The sequence below is a fragment of the Zootoca vivipara genome, chromosome 14, assembly GCF_963506605.1.
Source record: "Zootoca vivipara chromosome 14, rZooViv1.1, whole genome shotgun sequence".
Classification (NCBI taxonomy): Eukaryota; Metazoa; Chordata; class Lepidosauria; order Squamata; family Lacertidae; genus Zootoca; species Zootoca vivipara.
This window is the reverse complement of record NC_083289.1, coordinates 5,468,675-5,490,455: the sequence shown is the minus strand read 5'-3', so window position 1 is coordinate 5,490,455 and position 21,781 is coordinate 5,468,675. Positions and strand designations below refer to the sequence as shown.

The window sequence follows — 21,781 nt, the reverse complement described above, 5'->3', positions numbered from 1 at the left end:
TAAGGATCATTGTGACAGATCAATCATTTAGCACCTAGGCCAGCCCTCCTGAACCTCATACTCCTGAAGTTTTGTACTACAATTCCCATCAGCCCCAGCACTCCACTCTTACTAGCAGGTATGACTAAAAAAGTGAAGAAGATGGTGCACCACAGGCTCTCAGAGGAATTCTAGGCTAATAAAACAACAACAATGGGCCATCTTGGATATGCTTTCTAGAGAAGAGCAAGTAAAAAGAAAAAATGTCGGATTCAGCCTCAATCTATGCATATTCACTAGGGAGCAAGTCCTCATTTAGTCAACAGGGCTTACTCCCAAGTAGATGCACATAGGAGTGAAGCTTAAATAGATGTAAACTTCTCTTAAAGCTTTCAAATGGCTGTTTCTTACTCTTCACAAATACTACACGCAGTAAAGTGTTGCAGGGAGCAACATTGGCAGCCTATTGTGACCTTGCATAACCGAAACAAACTACAATTCTGCTATTGTGAGGCAAACATGACATCAAAATTCCACCCCACCCCAACTACCTTCAAGTCTAGGAAAATATTACTGGGTGGGCAAGTTCTTAAACTCTTAAAAGCAAAATACCAGCAGCACCTGACAATAAAACTGAGTCTCTTGTAAACTCAGTTCCACCGTAACTGCACGATTTAGTACCTTTCTGTATTTTGTAGCAATGTTACTGAAGTGGAGGGTTGAGCCCTGCTAACTGTCCCAGTTAGAAGGGGAAGGTTAGCTCACCCTTGTCCTTTGACTGTCCCTAAGGGGCTGGTGGGAATTGTTGCTCTTAGCTCAGTCCCTGCTGCCTTTCTCTGTCCGTTATTGAGAGCTGGCACCCACAAGCAGGCATAGCAGAACCAAAAACCCTGCATGATTAATGGACCTCTGTTGCTCTCCTACTGTCATGGCACAACTGTTCTTGAGTCAAGCGGTGCCTGTGGCAGTCATCCCCTGGGTTTTCACCACTCCTGTCAAGGCCTAGGTGATGTATCAATACATCGCCCAGGGCCAATATGAGGGCCAGGCTGCAATAGCAGTTTCATCAGGTAGTATATTCTGCCGCTCCCAAGTCCCCCTGCCACCAGTGCCCAGCGTGCCGAGGGAGAAACAAGCTGCAGCCAGGTGCTGGAGGCGGAGCGACTCGGGAGCAGCGGTGGTTTCACTTGCAATATACCGCTGGGTGAAACTGCCACTGTGCTCTGGCTGAAGGCAGAGGCAGCCTTGTGAATGGAGCCTCACAGGCTCTGGGCGCCTGGCTACTGTCACCTGGCTGCCTTCGTCTGGGAGGGTGAGCTGCATCTTTCCTCCAGGGGTGGTCGGTCACCCAAAGACTCGGCACACTCGCTGGGGTGGTGGGGAAGGCAGACAAATGCAAGGAGTCTGACAGGCTCTGTGCGCTTGGCTACGGCCTGGCTGCCTTCCCCCAGGAGGGTGGGGTGTGTCTTTCCTCCTGGAGTGGTCTTTCACCCTGGGAGGAAAGACACAGTGTGACTACTCGCTAGGGCGAAGGCAAAGGCAGGCAAACGCACGGATCCTGACAGACTCTGCACTTGGCTACCACCGTCTGGCTGACTCCCTCCATCCCCAGTGTCTGGCAAGAAGAACAAGCTGCATTGGCCTCGGCTCCTTGTTCCTCCCTCTGTTTCAACATCATAGGTGTATCGTCAGATCGGGATGTTTGGCTGGTATATCACAATGTTGAAAAGCTGGCATCGCCCAGCCCTACTCCTGTCAATCTTTCAAATGCAACAGTGAAAGTTAAAAGTCAATTTCTCAATAAGGATCAGAGAATGAAGAAGTGAAATGATGTGATTGGCAACTAGATTTGGCTTTAGGTGGCAAAAGTTACCACTGCTCACACTTTTGGCAACTTACACCCGAGAAATACCTTTAACGAGGGTTTGCTTGACCCACATGGCCGCTTCCCTGAGTAGCGAGTTTGAATGCAGCACAACCAACATAGAATGGGGACATGGCTTTGCAATATGCTGCTTTCAGTGCCACAGACACGTCAGTATATATAGCTTGATTAATCCTGTAAGAAGCTGCTTTTAACAGTGTGCTGTGCCAACTTATCCTGTTCAAATTCCATTGCAATCTTTAAGGCAGTGCTGTTAAGGGAAACGGACTGCATATTACAAATAATTGTGACCACCACACCCTTGGGTGGCACCAGTGGGTCACTGTTTGAAGCTTCAGAGTCTGGCTCTTCAGGGAGAATAAGCAGGATGCTGCTTGCACCCACTGCCCCACCCGTGTGGAAGGCATAGCGTCGCTGCCGCCTGCAGAAGCCATATTCCTGTTTATCCTCCACCACAAACCACGCCATCCCATATTTAACATCTTTGTCCCCAGACGCTTTTGCGTTTGGAGCTGCCCTCCACATCATTGCTACGGTGCCAGGTTTGAGATAGCCAGGAAGGAGTCCAGCAGCGAGGTTTTCCAGCTGTCCAAGTTGATAGCCATACAGCATAGCGTTGCCAAATTTAAGGAGGTCGCTCACTGTGGAGAGGAAGCCACCGCCAGCCCACTTGTAGGAGTTGTCCACATAGGGTGCATTGACCAGGCGGCCTTTTTTGTTGTGAATGTAGTTCCTGGAGGGGAAAGCAAGAAGGATGGTCATCCACAAAGAAAAGGAAGCAACTATTTTATTCAAATGTGCCGCAGGCAAACTTCAGAAATTGCACGCAAGAAGAAAGCAAAAGATGGTGATAACCCAGGCATAGGCAAACTCGGCCCTCCAGATATTTTGGGACTACAACTCCCATCATCCCTAGCTAACAGGACCAGTGGTCAGGGATGATGGGAGTTGTAGTCCCAAAACACCTGGAGGGCTGAGTTTGCTTATGCCTGTGATAACCAGTGCAATGTGATTTTTTTCCCAAATGGGGAAGCTTTGCCCAATTAACAAGCACCACTCAGCTATTTATGGAGTCACCACTGCTTGGTTCCACATCTCAGCATGGAGTTGCTTTACTATGAAAGGTAAGAGGACAAGTTGAACCAGAACAGCAGAAAGGAAACAAGGCTATCAGTACTCTAGCCACATCATTGTACTGATGAGGGCTAGACCTCCAAGTACACTCACTGATGAGCCTCTTGAGCAGTAAAGGTCTTGTATGCATTCAAGGCCAGTCCTACTTCACTGTAAAGTAATGAAGATGCCTCAGAACTCGGTCCCTTCAAATTTGAGATCTAGGTGAGGACGCTAGGTAACTCACAGCTTTCTGAATTAAAAGACACACAGCAAAAATGCCAGTAAACAGCTTGCCAGCCATGGAAACTCTAAGAAACTGGAGCATTTCGAGGGCTGTGAAACTGTAGGTATGAACAAATTTAAGCACTGTTAACTTGGCTGTATTATGATCTTAGATCTAGACCAAAACTCACTCTGCTTCTTATACATGGCTCTTTGAAAAAGGTATGACTACAAAAATGTACGTACAGTATAATAATAATAATAATAATAATAATAATAATAATAATAATAATAATATATTTATACCCCACCCATCTGGCTGGGTTTCCCCAGCCACTCTGGGCGGCTTCCAACAGAAAAATAAAACACAGTAATCTATTAAACATTAAAAGCCTCCCTGAACAGGGCTGCCTTCAGATGTCTTCTAAAAGTCTGGTAGTTGTTTTCCTCTTTGACATCTGTTGGGAGGGCGTTCCACAGGGCAGGAGCCACCACCGAGAAGGCCTAGTTCCCTGCAACTTGGCTTCTCGCAACGAGGGAACCGCCAGAAGGCCCTCGGTGCTGGACCTCAGTGTCCGGGCAGAATGATGGAGGTGGAGACGCTCCTTCAGGTATACTGGACCGAGGCCATTTAGGGCTTTAAAGGTCAGCACCAACACTTTGAATTGTGCTCGGAAACATACTGGGAGCCAATGTAGATCTTTCAAGACCGGTGTTATGTGGTCTCGGCGGCTGCTCCCAGTCACCAGTCTAGCTGCCGCATTCTGGATTAGTTGTAGTTTCCGAGTCACCTTCAAAGGTAGCCCCACGTAGAGCGCATTGCAGTAGTCCAAGCGGGAGATAACTAGAGCATGCACCACTCTGGCTAGACAGTCTGCAGGCAGGTAGGGTCTCAGCCTGCATATCAGATGGAGCTGATGGACACAGAATTGACCTGCGCCTCCATGGACAGCTGTGAGTCCAAAATGACTCCCAGGCTGCGCACCTGGTCCTTCAGGGGCACAGTTACCCCATTCAGAACCAGGGAATCCTCCACACCTGCCCGCCTCCTGTCCCCCACGAACAGTACTTCTGTCTTGTCAGGATTCAACCTCAATCTGTGAAACTATCATTTCACAGCTTTGGATTATGTAAATACAAAGAGAACCACAAGGTGGCAGTGAACTCTGATTTTAGAACATCACTCCCAGACATGCTGAAGCATTACATTAAGCTTCTCAGTTCCCCTTAATTTTGCTTGGAATAATGTGAACGGCCACATATGATTTATTTTCATTTATAAAAATTAAGGGCTTGTCCATTTTCCCCAAGTCACTGTCCCTTACAATTTTCCCAAAATATTAGCTTCTTAACACTAAACACCCACAATTAAAATGTTCCGTGTGACGTGTCCCTGGGGAATTGCCCAAACTTTCTAAATGCGATAGCTGTGCCATTTTTACTTTTTGTGAGGGGGGAGGGAGTTTCTTTCTAAGCAGTCGATTAACACAACATACTGCTTTTGATCTCTTAATAATTTGTACCTGTAATTAAAACTCCTGCTCATCTGGGGATCATTGAATGGCTAGCATTAAATGGGCACTATGGAGGTGGGGGGGGGGAGGAGAGAAGGGTAGCTGAGGCATGGGAACTATTGGGAACCATTCATCTGGGCTATCCCAAACTTTAAAGTGTTTTTACAGAATTTAACTCAATATTTAACTAAATTTTAAGAATTGGCAGTGTCTTACCTGCACCAACTACTAATTCTTCATCTTGTTCTAAAGCAGCCTTCCCCAACCTGGTGGCCTGTAGCTCTGGACTACAGCTCCCATCAGCCCCCAACAGCATGGCCATATGGTACGGGGAGTAAACGGTGTTTCCGTGCACTCTGGCCATAACAGTGTCCCACTGTGCCAGAAGCAGTTCAGACATGCTGGCCACCTGCCGCGGAAAGCAGTCTGCAGACAAACGCCGGCTCCCTCGGCATGAAAGCGGAGATGGGCGCTGCACCCCATAGTCGATTTCGACTGGACTTCCATCCAGAGGTCCTTTAGTATGGTTGTGCTGCTGGGAGTTGTAATCCCAAACATCTGGGTGGCACAAGGCAGGGGAAAACTGAGCTATGCAGAACTCCAACGGAGCCAATAACTGCTCAGTTGTGAATGAGAAAATAAGGCTGTTGCAGAGGAGACATGCCATATAAAGATACACGAGTGCTTCTGTCAGTCTAAGTGGAACCCAGACTGCTGTGGATACTCCAAAGAACACATTTTATTAAGCCAAAACAAATGAACAGCAGTTGTTACAAGCCTACGGGACATGACTGCGTGGAAGTTTACCTCGCTCTGTTGTATATAAGGGGCTCATTCTCATCCAGTCCTGTTGCCAACATATCCAGGTCACTAAATATTTTCAGCATGTAGTCTGTGAATTTCTGACCCGAGGCTCTCTCTACAACAGCACTCAGAAGAGTAAATCCATGAGTTGAATACAAAAACTGGCTACCTTGAAGGGATGAAGAAAGGTACATTTTACACAGTTTATGCTGTGAGCATTTTACACACCAGTGGTGCTTAGTCCCCTAAAGAGGGATCTACTTAGATTGAGATGATGTGAGAGTTGAAAAAAATGTACTTTATTATGTTAACTCTAGGTCTTAAACTGTATAAAGGTAACTCTTTCAGAACATAAAAGTGTAGGACTTACATAAACACCTCTCAATATAACAAGCTGGTCTCTTTCTCATACTTTTAAACTTAATATTAAAAATTTCTGAGATTTACATATTTGAAATACTGTTGCTATCAAAATTATTCAACCCCCATTGGAAATCAGATTTATTATTAAAATTTACAGACTTTCAGCTGTTTGCAATGAGCAAACCAAACAAAAGCAATTGAAATAGCTCAACACAACAGATGCTTCAAGTGGTTTCCCCAAATTCAGCTGAAATTGCAACTTATGACTTCTCCAGTCTCACTGTTATTCAACCCCTTCATGGCAAGCATCTTTAGTACTCAGTGGAGCAGCCTTTTGCTGTTATGACCTCCTGCAAAAGAGATGCATAGCCAAACAACAGCTTCCGGCAGCATTCCTGAGGAATCTTAGCCCATTCCTCAGAAGCAATGGCCTCCACTTCAGTAGTAATCTTGGATTTGCGTGCTGCAACCGCCTCCTTCAAATCCCACCAGAAATTTTCTATGGGGTTCAAGTCAGGTAACTGTGATGGCCGCTGTAGAACTTTCCAGAACTACTTCTGCAATCAAGCCTTGGTGGAATTCGAGGTATGCTTGGGATCATTGTCCAGTGACGTCCATGCGTCAGCTTCCTCCTAGGATTTCCTGATACTTCAGTGAATCTATCCACACGCTGCAAGCTTCCAGTGCCAGAGGATGCAAAGCAGCCCCAGAGCATCACCGAGCCACCACCATGCTTCACTGTAGGCAGAGTGTTCTTCTCAGCGTATACTTCATTCTTCCTCCTCCAGATATAGTGCTGATCCATGGGGCCAAAAGTTCCAATTTTGTTTCATTGCTCTACAGAACAGAATCCCGAAACTTCTGTGGCTTATTTATATGATTTTGAGCATACAGTGGTACCTTGGTTTACAAACTTAATCCATTTTGGAAGTCCAGTCTTAAACCAAGGTGTGCGTTCCCACAGAAAGTAATGGAAAATGGATCAATCCGTTCCAGACGATGAAAAATTAGGATTAGGGTCAGTGCTGTTTTTTGTTTTCCCGTGATTTTGATTCATTTCCAGTTGGTTTGCTGGGGAGCGCCTGGCTGCCTTCAGGTGGTGCAAGGGAGACTTCAGCCCCGATCCCAACTCCTATGATCCCTCCTGCTTACACACAAGTAGAAATAGGATCGGTGCTGCTCCGATGGGAAGGGAGGCATTGTACTGCCTATTGAAGCACAACAAAGCTCCTTTGTGTGATGGCGAGAGGAGCGAGGCCGCTTACACCGTGCCCTGAGCCTCTCCACCACCGCTCTCAGCCCTCCTCCTCCGCCTTCCATGCCTGACCCACCGTGCACCACTTTCCCATCGCCATCGAAGAACCAGCAACTCACAGGGCTGCCCAGGCTCATGGAGAAAGAAAAGAGAAGCCTCGGAGGACGGGGAAACGTGGTGGTACCCCAGAACGTCCATTCGTATACAAAAAAAACCCAAAAACACCCATGCAACCCGGAACACTCATTTCCGGGTTTGAAGTGGCCGTAATCCAAAATGTTAGTTAAATAGGCTGTTTGTAACCCAAGGTACCACTGTACTGGAGCCGACTGTTCTTGTGCTTTTGGTTTTGTAGTGGTGTACACAGCGGGTGGCGCTGTGGGTTAAACCACAGAGCCTAGGGCTTGCCGATCAGAAGGTCAGCGGTTCGAATCCCCGCAACGGGGTGAGCTCCCGTTGCTCGGTCCCTACTCCTGCCAACCTAGCAGTTCGAAAGCACGTCAAAGTGCAAGTAGATAAATAGGTACCGCTCTGGCGGAAAGGTAAACGGCGTTTCCATGAGCTGATCTGGCTCGCCAGAAGCGGCTTAGTCATGCTGGCCACATGACCCGGGAGCTGTACGCCGGCTCCCTCGGCCAGTAAAGCGAAATGAGTGCCACAAACCCAGAGTCGTCTGCGACTGGACCTAACCGTCAGGAGTACATTTACCTTTACCTTTACGTCTTGGGAGTTCTGGGATGGAATCCTTCTGCATTTAGTATGTGTCTTACTGTGCTCACTGAAACCTCAGTGCCTGCTGCCACCAAGTCTTGCTGCAGCTCTTTTGCAGTCGCTCAAGATTTTTCCCAGCCTGCCTTCTCAGAAATCTGGCTGGTGCCTTTTTTTTGCCCTGTCCAGGTTAGTGTAACCACTGTTTCTTTAACTTTGAACTTGCAAAATATGTTTCCAAGGGTGTTTCTAGGAATATTCAGTGCCTTCAATATCTTCTTGTATCCTGCTAGGTTGTCAAGGGCGATGATCTCTTCCCTTACCTTCTTGGACCATTCTCTTGAGCTAACAGGTATGCTTGAGCTGGAACACCTGGTATTTGTGCTATTGTGAGGGATTCTATTCAGGGGGTTTAATAATAGTGAGACTGAAGAAGCCAGTATAAGTTGCAGTTTCAGCTCAATTTGGGGAGACCACTTGAAACATCCGTTGTGTTGAGCATCCATTTGTTTGATTTGCTCATTGCAAACAGCTGAAGGTCTGTAAATTTTGATAATAAACCAATTTGCAATGGGGGTTGAATAATTTTGATTGCAACTGTATACTCACTCTTTGGAACATAGGAAGCTTACCTTATACAGAGTCATCTAGATCCAGAGTGTCCACACTGACTGGCAGCAGCTCTCCAGTGTCTTTATCAACCACACCAGAAAATGGTAAGAATCTAAACAGAGACCCTCTGCATGAAAGAATGGGGCCTTACTTCCTCCTCTTCAGATTCCCACAGAACAGACATAGATATAGATATCTTTCATGCAAATAAGTGGAAGATACCAAACTTAAGAGAGGAAGAGTATAGAAATAAAGACCTACTTCAAAATGAAAATGGAGTAGGCAAAGATAGTCAAACCTTTTGCTCAATGAAAAAGTAATGTTGAAACAACCAAGTTATGCGAGCTTCCATAAGGCATAGTGACAACACAGCTGTACTAAGCAGTTTGGATTAAATGTACAACTCACCTGGTTTAAAGAACAAAGGATCGTTTTTAAATAAGTTCAGGGAATCAATCACATTATCAAATTTTTCTTTCAAATAATATTCTTGATGTTCAAACTCTGCTTTTTTCTTTTCACTTTTGGAATGTTTGCCTCCGTGTTCCGGCTTGGCTTTAGCAAAGTCAGCCTTTTCAGAGACTTTGTCTTCTTTCTCTCTGTCGGATGTTGTGATATCTTTTGCAGCCTTCAGGGTTCTGTTGGCCTTTTCCTTCTCTTCCTTTACTTTGGCAATATCTTTCTCATAATGGCGAATCCCACTTAACTGTGAAGTGAGCAGTCTTGTTGTAATGGTGACCTACATTTTAAAAAGACATCAGCTCAAGTACACTGTGGAGTACTATCACATGCTATCATCAACAAAAACTTTCCAACATTTGGGGTGGGGTGTGGGGACTTGTCAATGATAATCCATTAATTTGCTGACACTTAACTAGCCTTGCTAAAGGAAGCAGGACAACAGAGGGATGTCCCCCATCCCAATAAAGAAAGCTATATTCCTATTACATGTCCTTCATTCTTAACAAGAGTTATTGTGTGTTAGTCACTATTAAACATGTTACAGATGACTGGATATCCAAGAAATTCCATCAGACCACCACTTAACGCTGGTGAATGGCCTCATTTACCTTTTCACCTTCATATTCTTTTTCAGGAAATTCTGGAACATACTTCTGCACTGGAGCATCTAAATCCAGCTTTCCTTCCTCCCACAACTTTGCAACAGCAACCATAGTCAGAGGTTTGCTAATGCTTGCAATTCGCAGGACGGTCTCTGGCTTGCAGAGCACACGGTTCTCCACGTCAGCATAACCCATTCCTTTAAGGGAATAAGCAGATTACTGTCAAGTGGTGTTTTGTACACTGGAATGCCTCAGGCTCTTTGAAAACCAAAAGATCAAGTTCTTTGAGGCTGCGTACACACCATATCTTTAAAGCACATTACTTCCCCCAGTGAGGAGGAATTAAAGAACCTTTTAATGAGGGTGAAAGAGGAGAGTGCAAAATATGGTCTGGAGCTCAAAATCAAAAAAACTAAGATCCTGGCCACTGGTCCCATCACCTCCTCGCAAATAGAAGGGGAAGAAATGGAGGCAGAGAGAGATTTTACTTTCTTGGGTTCCATGATCACTGCAGATGATGACAGCAGTCACGAAATTAAAAGACACCTGCTTCTTGGGAGAAAAGCAATGACAAACCTAGACAGCATCTTAAAAAGCAGAGACATCACCTTGCCAACTAATGTCCGTATAGTTAAAGCTATGGTTTTCCCAGTAGTGATGTATGGAAGTGAAAGCTGGACCATAAAGAAGGCTGATTGCTGAAGAATTGATGCTTTTGAATTATGGTGCTGGAGGAGACTCTTGCGAGTCCCATGGACTGCAAGAAGATCAAACCTATCCATTCTGAAGGAAATCAGCCCTGAGTGCTCACTGGAAGGACAGATCGTGAAGCTGAGGCTCCAATACTTTGGCCACCTCATGAGAAGAGAAGACTCTCTGGAAAAGACCCTGATGTCGGGAAAGATTGAGGGCACTAGGAGAAGGGGACGACAGAGGACAAGATGGTTGGACAGTGTTCTCGAAGCCACCAATATGAGTCTGAACCAAACTGCGGGAGGCAGTGGAAGACAGGAATGCCTGGCGTGCTCTGGTCCATGGGGTCATGAAGAATTGGACATGACTAAACGACTAAACAACAACACAGCACATTACAATTGCTAAAACAATAATCTAATCCTGGCTGCTTGCATTCAACTATTTTTTTTAAAAATAACTATCTTTACATTTAACTATAAAATCTATTTAACTATCTTTTAAAAATTACATAATACATCAAGATCCTCATGAATTTCAAGTAGTCCATGACAGGGGATATTGGGAATTATTGCCTGAATTCATTCTGAAGTTAATTTAATGTGCACCATAGGCATTTTTTTAAAAAAAGGATTAACACATAAATGGAAAGAATAAGTTAAACTTAGTTTTGAGAAGTAGTTATTAAGAAGGGGTACAACCTTTCCTGGCACAGAGAAAAATAGGTGACTGGGTGAAACTGCAATGGCATAAAGTCACGCCCATTCATTTCAGTACAGACAACTTGGACACTCACCATAGGCTACATTTTGCATCATATTCATTATTCAAATACAGCAGATGTGAATGTGTGGGTAACCCAGCTGAAATAGGAGGGCATATAGCACTTCCTTTTTTGCATCAGAGTGAGCGCCTCTGAAAGGGTTTTCATAGCTAAATGTGCAAAGCGATGCTGTGCAAAAGCTTCTGGCGCTGGAGAAGTTGCTGTGATGCCACACAAGTGTTTACAAAGCTTGTCTTGGTGAGCAAGGTAAACCCACAGCTAATGGGGAAGAAGAAAGAGGATAAAGCAGTGAATCAAAATACAGGAACGCAGGAGGGAAGGGTTGATGGTGCAGGCTGAGGCCTGGTGAAACAAAGAGCAGAGTAAGCAGCTAGTTCAGCAAAGGAGGAACTGGTCTCAGAAGCTCAGAGAGGAGGAGGCTGCATGCTGTTGTGAAAAGGAAGAGGTAGTGCCAAACAGCTGGGAAGGCAAGAGCCCAAGTTGCTAAAGGAATCAGGACACAATAGGCAGTGGGCTGGAAAGGGTGGACAGAAGAGAAAGTTTTGGAAGCCTTGCCAGATCTTATTCCATCACAACAGCACTAGGACAGGAAAAGCCACACATGGGAAAATCCTTGTTTCTATCCTGCTCCCGCTATGTGTACTCCTAACACAGGATTTTAAATGCTATTTTCATAGTCCTTGTACTATGATTATGTTGTTGTTGTTGTTTAGCCGTTTAGTCGTGTCTGACTCTTTGTGACCCCATGGACCAGAGCACGCCAGGCACTCCTGTCTTCCACTGCCTCCCGCAGTTTGGTCAAACTCATGTTCGTAGCTTCGAGAACATACCGTTGGTTAAAGTGGTCTTTTAAAAACACTCCCCACCCCCAGGCCTTAGGGAATTGAGGGAAACCCAAAACGGGGAAACAAGGCCCAAGAACAAAAGGGGGGGGGAATTCACCAGTGTGGCATCTTAAAAGGATATTACCCACCAACAAGCATACACACGATTCCACCCTATTCTTGCTAGCAGCCAAATAATAGCGGAATTGTAACTGACAGGCATGGCAGGAGAATACTGTTGCTCCAGAGCAATGAGGAAGCTGGCTAGCCAGCCATCCTGTGAACGTTACTGACTTACATCACAAACCTATGTTTGTGACTTACTGACTTACATCACAAACCATCACAAACCAATGTTTCTCCTCAAATTTTTATTTGGATAGCTTTCCTCCCTCCTGCATCCTCAAAAGAGTTATAGAAATTATATTAATGAACGAAAATCTTAAATGTTATATATATATACACACACACACACACACACACACACACACAACCCCTGCCCCCGCAAACAAGAAGTCTTTGACAAACAATAAAAATACATTAATTCTCACTTACCTTCTAACCAAATTTCTTTGCCATCTACAGAAACTCCAGCTACTATTCCAGGAGCTCCCACTTCATCCTATTGGAATAAAATACAACTTTGACTTTCTGAATTCCCCTTCTGATGCTCCAATCCTAAGTGTGTCTTAAAAAACCCACCAACAATTTTAAAAGGTAAAGGGACCCCTGACCATTAGGTCCAGTCGTGACCGACTCTGGGGTTGCGCGCTCATTTCGCATTATTGGCCGAGGGAGCCGGCGTATAGCTTCCAGGTCATGTGGCCAGCATGACAAAGCCGCTTCTGGCAAACCAGAGCAGCACATGGAAATGCCGTTTACCTCCCCGCTGTAGCGGTTCCTACAGTATTTATCTACTTGCATTTTGACGTGCTTTCGAACTGCTAGGTTGGCAGGAGCTGGGACCGAGTAACGGGAGCTCACCCCGTCACAGGGATTCGAATCGCCAACCTTCTGATCAGCAAGCCCTAGGCTCAGTGGTTTAACCACAGCGCCACCTGGGTCCAACAATTTAAATCTCATTTAATTCCATTAAAGCCACATACCCTTCCCCACATCAATGGAGGTGGAGAAGTAACCACCCTCTTCCTCCTTCCTCAAGCCAAAATTTTGCTAACTGGATCACAATTTTATTCTCTGTGTTAGTTCAGATATATTGACTCAGGTCTTTGGAGGCACCAGTGCTGCATATGCTTCAGAATCTTGAGGCCTTTTCTCTGTACTAGTTTAGTTTAACGTCAATATGATTTAAAAGATTTATTTATTTTTCTTGCAAGGGGTTTATAGTACAAGTATGCTGTAAACAACCCTGCAATCTTCAGATTAAAGGTGGTCTAGAAATAAATAGACTACAGTACTGTAATCAGAATTTGGGAGATGCAAAGTGAGCAGAATATTCTCATGAGGATGCTCTATTCTGTCTTGGGGCCATTCCGTGAAAAATGAGCCTGATAAGAAAAAAATTATTTTTAAAATATACTTATTTTACTTATAGTTTCATTAACTAAACATATTAAAGTTCAATATTCCAAAGGAAAAAAGAATTTGAAATTATTTTTTTCATGAGAAATTTGAGCTTGAAGTTTCAGTATCACTTTTCTGATTGTGTAGCTTAATTTTGTTCATTTAGGTTGGCATTATTTTTTAAAGATAAACAAAAATTGTGGTTGTCATTGTTGGTATATTATTAAAGTGAAGAACTTTGTCTACACATTGGACTTGAAAAATTTTAAATAGGTAAGTTATTTCTATTTTATTTTTATTATTGAATGGGATGCTGTTTCAGTGTCCCACCCGTGACAGCAAAAGGTACAAAAGTTTATATTGTGATAAAACTAATTTATAGGTTATGTTTGTTTTATTGTGGGAGTATGTATTAGAGTATAACACACCTATCAATAATAAAAATGCAGTTAATTAATGTAAACACCATGAAATTTTAATAATTCTTTTTCTGTTCCACCTGTGACAGTTTTCAACTTGTTTTACTGTTGTAGCTTGAGTTAGTGATTTCAGCAAGTGATTTCAGCTCTTTGCAGACAGGAGACAGATTCCTCATGCAACAATTCTTTATTCTGGCAAACAAGACTAAGGGACTGAGGAGAGGGGAACTAGCTAGAAAGGGATACATTTTGGAGGGAACAATCTCAAGCAATCACAAAGCTGCCTTTTGGTGGAAACCAATAAGACTAAGGAGCCAAATGCAGCTGCTTGAATGAACCAATAGTAGCTGTTCCTTCTGGAACATAAAGGCAGTTACCGTTACTTTACCCTAATGCGAATACATACAGTAATACAGATAATATAACCTTTGAATCAATACACAAAATGGGAAAGACTACATCTGCAGAACGTATGAGAAAGCTGCGTGAAAAACTAAAACAAGATAAAAACAAATGTGAAAGCTTCAAAGAAAAGGAGAGGGTCAGAGATAAGAAGAGGCGAGAAAAGATGAAGTTGGTAAAGAATTTGTCTGCAAAATCACTTATGGAATACAGACGGAAATAAACTGAGCGCAAAATAAAGTACAGACAAAAGATAAAAGAAAAAGAATCTAGGCCAATTAGCGACACTACTATTCCAGAGATTGGGTCATTCAAATGCCCACAATCTCTTGGAAAGGCTGTTACCAAAGTTAAAAGAATGTTGCCATTAAGTCCACGGAAAAGAATAGCCGTGTTACGAAAGCTTGTGTATGAGAGTTCACCTCAAGCGCCAAAAACACTACTGTACAGTATTTGATAAAAGCCCTAAACAGAACACCAAAAGTTCTATTATTTCACAAGATAATATCTCAAAGGTCCATGAGTTTTATAATTCAGATGATATTAGCAGGCAGGCACCAGGAATTAAGGATGTCAAATCTATTAAAGATCCAACAAGTGGAAAAAGAATCAAAATCCAAAAGCGGCATATGAATATGACAGTCCAAGAGGCCTATGCCTTATTTAAGATTGATAACCCAACAGTTGAAATCAGCAAATCAAAATTTTATGAACTGAGGCCTAAAAATATTGACTTAGCTTCTCAAATGCCACACAATGTTTGTGTTTGCAAATACCACGCTAATTTCAATTTCCTAATTGAAGCCATAAGTAGGAAAGACATTTTTTTCCCTTCCACACATTCTGATCTTTTGAGCCTTACTTGTTGTGATCTGGAAAATGAAAAATGCATGAATGGTGAATGCAAAAAGTGTGTACTTAATTTGCACACCCTAATTGATGAAGACTTAAACATGTCGTCTGAGATTTTCTGGAAGCAATGGAAAGATGACTGTTCTAGCCGGCCTAAGGTTTTTGAAGCAAAAGGAATCATAGAAGAAGCTGTCAATGAGCTACAAAATCAATTTAGTAAATTTAAGAAGCACTTCTTTGTAAAGCGATTACAAGCTAAAGCTTTCAAAAATATGAAGGACACAGCAGCTGATGATGAGGTGATTCTTCAAGTGGATTTTGCTGAAAACTATTTGGCAACATCGCAAGATGAAATCCAAAGTGCACACTGGACCCACAACCAAATCACAGTATTTACTGGTTGCGCTTGGACTCAAGGCAAAGTACGTTCTTTTGCCGTGGTTTCGGATCACTTAACCCACGACAAATACTCAGTATATGCATGCCTAAAAGCTATAATTGAAGAACTTAAGAAAGAATTTAACAGACTGACAAAGGTCAAAATCTTTTCTGACGGGTGTGCTGGTCAGTTCAAAAATAAGTACACACTGTCCAATCTGTGTTTTATGCCTGAAGACTTTGGTGTTGATGGGGAATGGGTTTTTTTTTTTTGCTACATCCCACAGCAAGGGTGCCATGGATGGGATTGGTGGATTAACTAAGCAAGCAGTTTGGAATGCAGTGAAACAAAGGAGAGTAGTAATCAATTCAGCCTCAGATTTTGTTAAATGTGCTGAAAAAGCAGTACTGAGAGTGAAGTTTGTCCTTTTAACACCTACTGATATCAGTGCAAATATGGCGAAGCTAGATGAGCGCTGGACTTTGGTGAGGAAGATTCCAAACGTATAGTCCAACCATTTTTTTAAAGCTAAAGACAAAAGAAGTTTAGTTTATGGACCTTCTTTTCAAAAGTCCACCCACGTAGTCTTCACAGAACTGTTCAAGTTAAAAGTTTCTGATGTTTACAGAGATTCTGATAGTGACACAGAAAAACAAGATGGTGTAGCAAGTTGTACAAATGAAACAGATGTGCCGGTGGTTGGAGTGAAGCCGTTCGTTGATGGAGTGACTATTGGGACATATGTTTTAGTTGAATTTGAAACAACTACAAAAAGACAAAGAACCAGGCCTACTAAATATAGATATGCTGCAATATGCCAAAGTAATGTTGAAGATGATGGAGAAGTCAAGGTGATGTGTATGCGAGCAGTTAACAATTCTGGAAAGCTGTTTCAAGTTGATGAAAAAGACATATCATATGTGCAGTTTGAACATATTCTTAGTATCTTACCCCAACCTTATGTTAAACGAGTCAGAAGGAACATTTTTTATGAATTTACTGAAAATGTAGATGTGTTTGAAAGTGGTTGATTGGCCCAGAGATGGACTAGAAGAAAATATTTTTTAATAGATTTTAATTTTAGTAAATACAACATTATACTTTGTAGGCTATGGTAGATAGTAAGTATAGTAATAGCAAAATGTTTTTTTGTAATTATTCCATTTTTAACAACCTTAATTGTATGTTAAATCGAGTGTATGCCAGACGCGTCCCACCCGTGACATTTCATTGTCCCACCCGTGACAGCATTTTTTCCTTAATTTTGTATCATTAAATTTCTTAACCTAAATTTCTGATTGCATAGTTGTAACCAATAAACATTGATTTAAACAGATATGCTGAGTTTATAATTGATTCACCTCCCAACTCAATGAGTTTTCCCATAAATCAAACTTATCTCAAGCTCCATGTCCTTTTTTTGTCCCACCCGTGACAATACTTTAACATTTAATAAAATTGTCAAAAATATCCATAAAAATAATAAAAAATTAGTAAAATGTTCAGTATCTTATTAAGAACATAGTTCAAATTTTGGTTGTTAATTTTTATGTATATTTACATTCTTACACATGTGTGAATACCAAAAAACATGGTCCAAGTGTCCCACCCATGACAATGGAATGGCCCCTTGGTCAGACCTCAACTGGAGAAGTGTACAGTTCTGGGCACCACAATTTAAGGATATTGACAAGCTGGAACATGTGCAGAGGAGGGTGACCAAGATGATAAAAGCTGTGGAAACCAAGCCTTATGAGGAAAGTTTGAATGAGTTGGGGATGTTTAGCCTGGGATGGGATCTGATAGCCATCTTCTAATATCTCAAAGGCTGGAAGATGGAGCAAGCTTGTTTTCTGCTGCTAACAGAGGGTAGGAACCTGAACCTGAATGGATTCAAAGGCCAAGAAAGGAGATTCCGACTAAACCATAGGAAGAACTTTATAACTGTAAGAGCTGTTCAGTAGTGGAATGAACTACCTCAGAAGGTGGTGGATTCTCCTTTACTGGAGGTTTTTAAAAGAGGTTGGATGCCCCTCTGCCAGATTCTTTTGCTGCGATTCCTGCACTGCACGGCGGTGGACTAGATGAGCCTTGGGTTCCCCCTCCAACTCTAGAATTCTGTGATTCTATATACTTGTACTGCACACTTAAGGCATCCCATGCAGACAGAGGACTAATTTTTTATCATAGTTTATGCTATGCGAAGTCAGAACTTTGCCGTTCGGTCCTTAAGAACAAAACAAAACCGGGCGGCGGAGGAATAAACTTTGCACATGCTCGATGGCACTCAGCCCCTCCACGCCTTCCCACCTTCAGCCGCTGGAGAAGGTCCCTGCTGCTGGCCACGGCCCGGGCGAAGCCCTTATCGGGCGGAGGGCCCTCCCGCTCTTCCTCGTTCCCCGCCGCCGCCACCGCCGCCGCCGCCGTCAGGGCCAGCCCGAGCCCCACGCCCAGCCGCCAGCGGCTCCCGCGAGAGGGCGGACTCCATCGCGCCCCATGGCCGCCGCTCCCCGGGCGCCTCACGGGTAGCAGGACCCTCCGCGCTGCCGCCAGCCCTCGCAGCATGGCCGCCCAAGAGCTGTCTCGCTCGCCCGACTCCCTCCTGTCTCAGGCCTAGGCCCGCGTCGCTAGGAGATGCGCCAGGCAGGAGCAGGAGCCCCCAGAGGGCATCGAGCGGAGCCGTCCGCTTCTAGGTAGGCGCCCGCAATCAGACAGCGCAGGAGCCCATCGAGCGCATCGAGCGGAGTCTTGCGGGGCTTGTTTTCATCCCTGCGGAGTCACATTTGATTCTCATTGTGCCAAACAGCCAGCCCACCCCCTCTGTATTCATCAGTGACTTTTCTTTCTTTCTTTCTCTTTCTTTCTTTCTTTCTTTCTTTCTTTCTTTCTTTCTTTCTTTCTTTCTTTCTTTCGGCGGCACCCAGGCTTATTGTTTGGTTAATGTTTAAAAATCTAGTTGGATTAATGCTTTGAAATCATGTCTGATTTTTATTTGTAACTAGTAGGAGAACACTTCAGTTTCCCAGGACATTCTATACAAGATCTCAAAGTAGCTCTTATTACAAAAGAATTTCAGAAATAGACTGGAAAGAGAAGTTGCTGAATTGCAACTTATTACCAAACTTAAAACCATGGAGATACCTGGTCTGAATAGACATTGGATTTTTATCTCATTATACATGATAAAGCTATTTTTAGCCACCTCACCCCTTGCTTTTTCCTGTAATACCAATTGCAGTAGTTAACAGTTCTCAAAGCTACAAACAGGAGTCTGACCAAACTGGGAGGCAGTGGAAGGCAGGAGTGCCTGGCATGCTCTCTGGACCATGGGGACGTCAACAGGTTTACCACACCTATCAGTCAACCACCCATTCCCACCACCCTTCTGAGTAATACTCCTCCTCACCCTCTCCCTATATATAAGGGTCTGGTGACTTCTGTTTCAGTGTATCTGAAGAAGTGTGAATGCACACGAAAGCTCATACCAATGGCAAACTTATTTGGTCTCTAAGGTGCTACTGGAAGGAATTTTTTAATTTTATTTTTAACTGAAACTTTTTAGAATGTTACAGAATGCTTCCCCCACCCTGCAAATGTAGGTGTGGATGGTGCTATGGGAATTCAACCGATCAATTCTTCATCCACCTTTTACCCTCACAACCCCGTAAAGCAGATTAGGCTCAGACCCTCCAAGTGTCCCTATTTTCCAGGGGCAGTCCTGGATTTACAGAAGCCATACCGGTTTCTGATTTGATCCTGGAATGTCCCGCTTTTCCTTAGGACATCCCTATTTTCATTGGAGGGTATGGTAGGACGTCTCTATTTTCATCTGAGAAATGTTGGAGGGTTACAGCTGGAGTGACAGCTATTATTAAGCCATCATTAAAAGTGATTTAAAGCAGGGGAGGGGAGCCTGTGGCCCTCCAGTTGCTGTTAGGCTCCAAGTCTCATTAGAAAGCAGGTCAGGGATTATAGAGGTTGTCATCCAACAATGTCTAGAGGTTGGAAGAATGGAGTATATACACATTTTATTCCTTACAGGTAGGTAGCCGTGTTGGTCTGACGTAGTAAAAAATAAATTAAAAAAAAATCCTTCCAGTAGCACCTTAGAAACCAACTAAGTTTGTCATAGATATGAGCTTTCGTGTGCATGCACACTTCTTCAGATACACTGAAACAGGAAAAAAACAAGTGGTGAGGTGCTAAAGAAAGCTTTATCATGTATAATGAGATAAGAATCCAATGTCCTTATTCAGACCAGGTCTCTCCATGGTTTTAAGCTTGGTAATGAGTTGCAATTCAGCAACTTCTCTTTCCAGTCCGTTTCTGAATTTTTTCTGTAATAAAACAGCTACTTTGAGATCTTGTATAGAATGTCCTGGGAGAGTGAAGTGTTCTCCTACTGGTTTCTCTGTCTTGTGATTCCTGATGTCAGATTTATGTCCATTTATCCTTTGGCGTAGGGTTTGGCCTGTTTGTCCAATATAAAGAGCTGAAGGGCACCGTTGATGGCATACACCATGCTAGAAGATGAGCAATTAAATAGCCCTGAGATAGTATGTTTGATGTTGTTGGGGCCAGTAATGGTGTTGTCCGAGTGTATGTGGCAGCAAAGTTGGCATCTGGGTTTATTGCAGGCTCTGGTACCAGCGTCCATGTTAAGTCTGGTGGTGGTATTATTGTGGGTAAGTTGTTGTTTAAGATTGGGTGGCTGTCTGTAGGCAATGAAAGGCCTCCCTCCCAGAGCTTGAGAAAGAGAACTGTCATTGTCTAGGAGAGGTTGTAGATCTCTGATGATGTGCTGTACTGCTTTAGCTTGGGAGCTGTATGTGATTACTAGTGGTGTTCTGTTGTTTTCTTTTTTGGGTCTTTTAATTTTATTCCTGCTGCCTGACAAGCTTCACTTACCATTAGGCAGAGCAAGACAACCTACCTCAGCAGATTTTGGAGCCAAGTTAAAAAGCAGCTAAGTGTTCATTTTTAAATTTATTATTATATACTAACCACCATTTGTATTTTATGCCTCAGGCTTGGTCCAAAATGTCCAGAACTGTCTCCATCTTGGGCTTTGTTCACTGGGATGCTCTTTTGCACAAGCTCCATTGAAATGAAAGGGGGGGGGAGACACATCCTGGTGGATCGTACCCATTACTTTTAAAGTCTAAAACTCAGCAACTGAAATAAGGCCACACTGAGGGCAAGTAGGTGGAGCAATGATGAAAACCAAGGATGGAAGCAAATTATTTTGGCCGTTAACAATTTATTCTGTACTATAAAGTAGTGCAGGATCCAGGAAATATAGAATAACAAATTCTTGCATCCTTCCCCGCGTCCAGTGATGTTTTGAACTATGGAGCTGGGCTCCAAGCCAGACCAAACCACTTTCAGATGTGCAATCAAATGCAGACCAGGTGGGATTCATTTCAGCATTTGTTGTTTTAATTCTCATTACTATTTTCCCAATAAAACAGAGTCATTTATCATATGCCAAATTCATATCCAACATAGGCAAAGTCTGGATTCACTTAAGAGCATTTTACTTTGGCACATTACTTACAGCAACAGTATTGAATGCACAGCGGCAGAGCGTGCCTTCCCAGTGCCCAGGGCTTGGAGGGCACCATGAGGACGCCGATGGAGAGGCGGGCGCCCTTCTCAACTGGATTAGGCTGATTGGAAGCGGCCTGCCTCTTGCATTCTCATGTCGCTCTTCCATTGCAGGAAAGAAGGGAGAAATGAGCAAGACCCAGGACACCCTTCCAGTCAGCCAGGTGGGGAAGTGCCGGATGCCAGCCCTGCTCCCCTTCCAACCCTGAAAGCTGGGCAATGCTTCCCTCATTGAGGGATCCGGTCGTGGGGGCACCTTGTTGCGACCCCTCCAAAAATGTGCCCGTGGCCATGCGCCCCCCTCCATGCTAGGCCACTGCGACTGCATTGTGTTGATTGACCTTTCCATTTGAATCGCGGTGGAATGATTTCTTGGGCTCAGCCTTTGCTCTGGACTTTTTTCCAAGCAGCATGGAAATAAGCATAACTCTTCCTTTGCCCTATTTGCATTATGCCAGGGGTAGCCCAAGTTGCACGTTCAGGATGTTTTGGGCCTGCAACTCTCATCAACCTTGACCACTAGTACTGCTGGCTTGGTCTCATGGGAGTTTTGCCCTTCTTTGTGTCCCTAAGCTGTCTGTTAAAGTCACAGGCCCAGCCCAATACATTTTGGTACCGAAACTTCAAATGGCAACTTCCCCCTCACTATAACAAATGGCAACTTCCTCCTCACCATCACCATCACCTCAAATTACTTTTCACCCCCCAATTTTTGATAGAACCTTTAAAAGGAGCTGAAGTTGAGGATGAAGTTTGATGGGACCCCCATTTTCCA

The 21,781-nt window shown here is 43.7% G+C and overlaps 1 protein-coding gene across 1 annotated transcript; it reads right to left on the bottom strand.

Annotated features, from left to right (window-relative positions):
- Positions 1 to 174: 174 nt before the first annotated feature.
- Positions 175 to 21,757, bottom strand: LACTB (lactamase beta). Its single transcript, XM_035130493.2, has 6 exons — positions 17,710 to 21,757; positions 12,379 to 12,445; positions 9,529 to 9,719; positions 8,867 to 9,197; positions 5,524 to 5,689; positions 175 to 2,597 (listed from the first exon to the last, which is right to left on the bottom strand). The coding sequence occupies exons 1-6, from the start codon at positions 17,962 to 17,964 to the stop codon at positions 2,033 to 2,035; spliced, it is 1,575 nt and encodes a 524-aa protein (XP_034986384.2). The 5' UTR covers positions 17,965 to 21,757; the 3' UTR covers positions 175 to 2,032.
- Between the last annotated feature and the right edge of the window lie 24 nt (positions 21,758 to 21,781).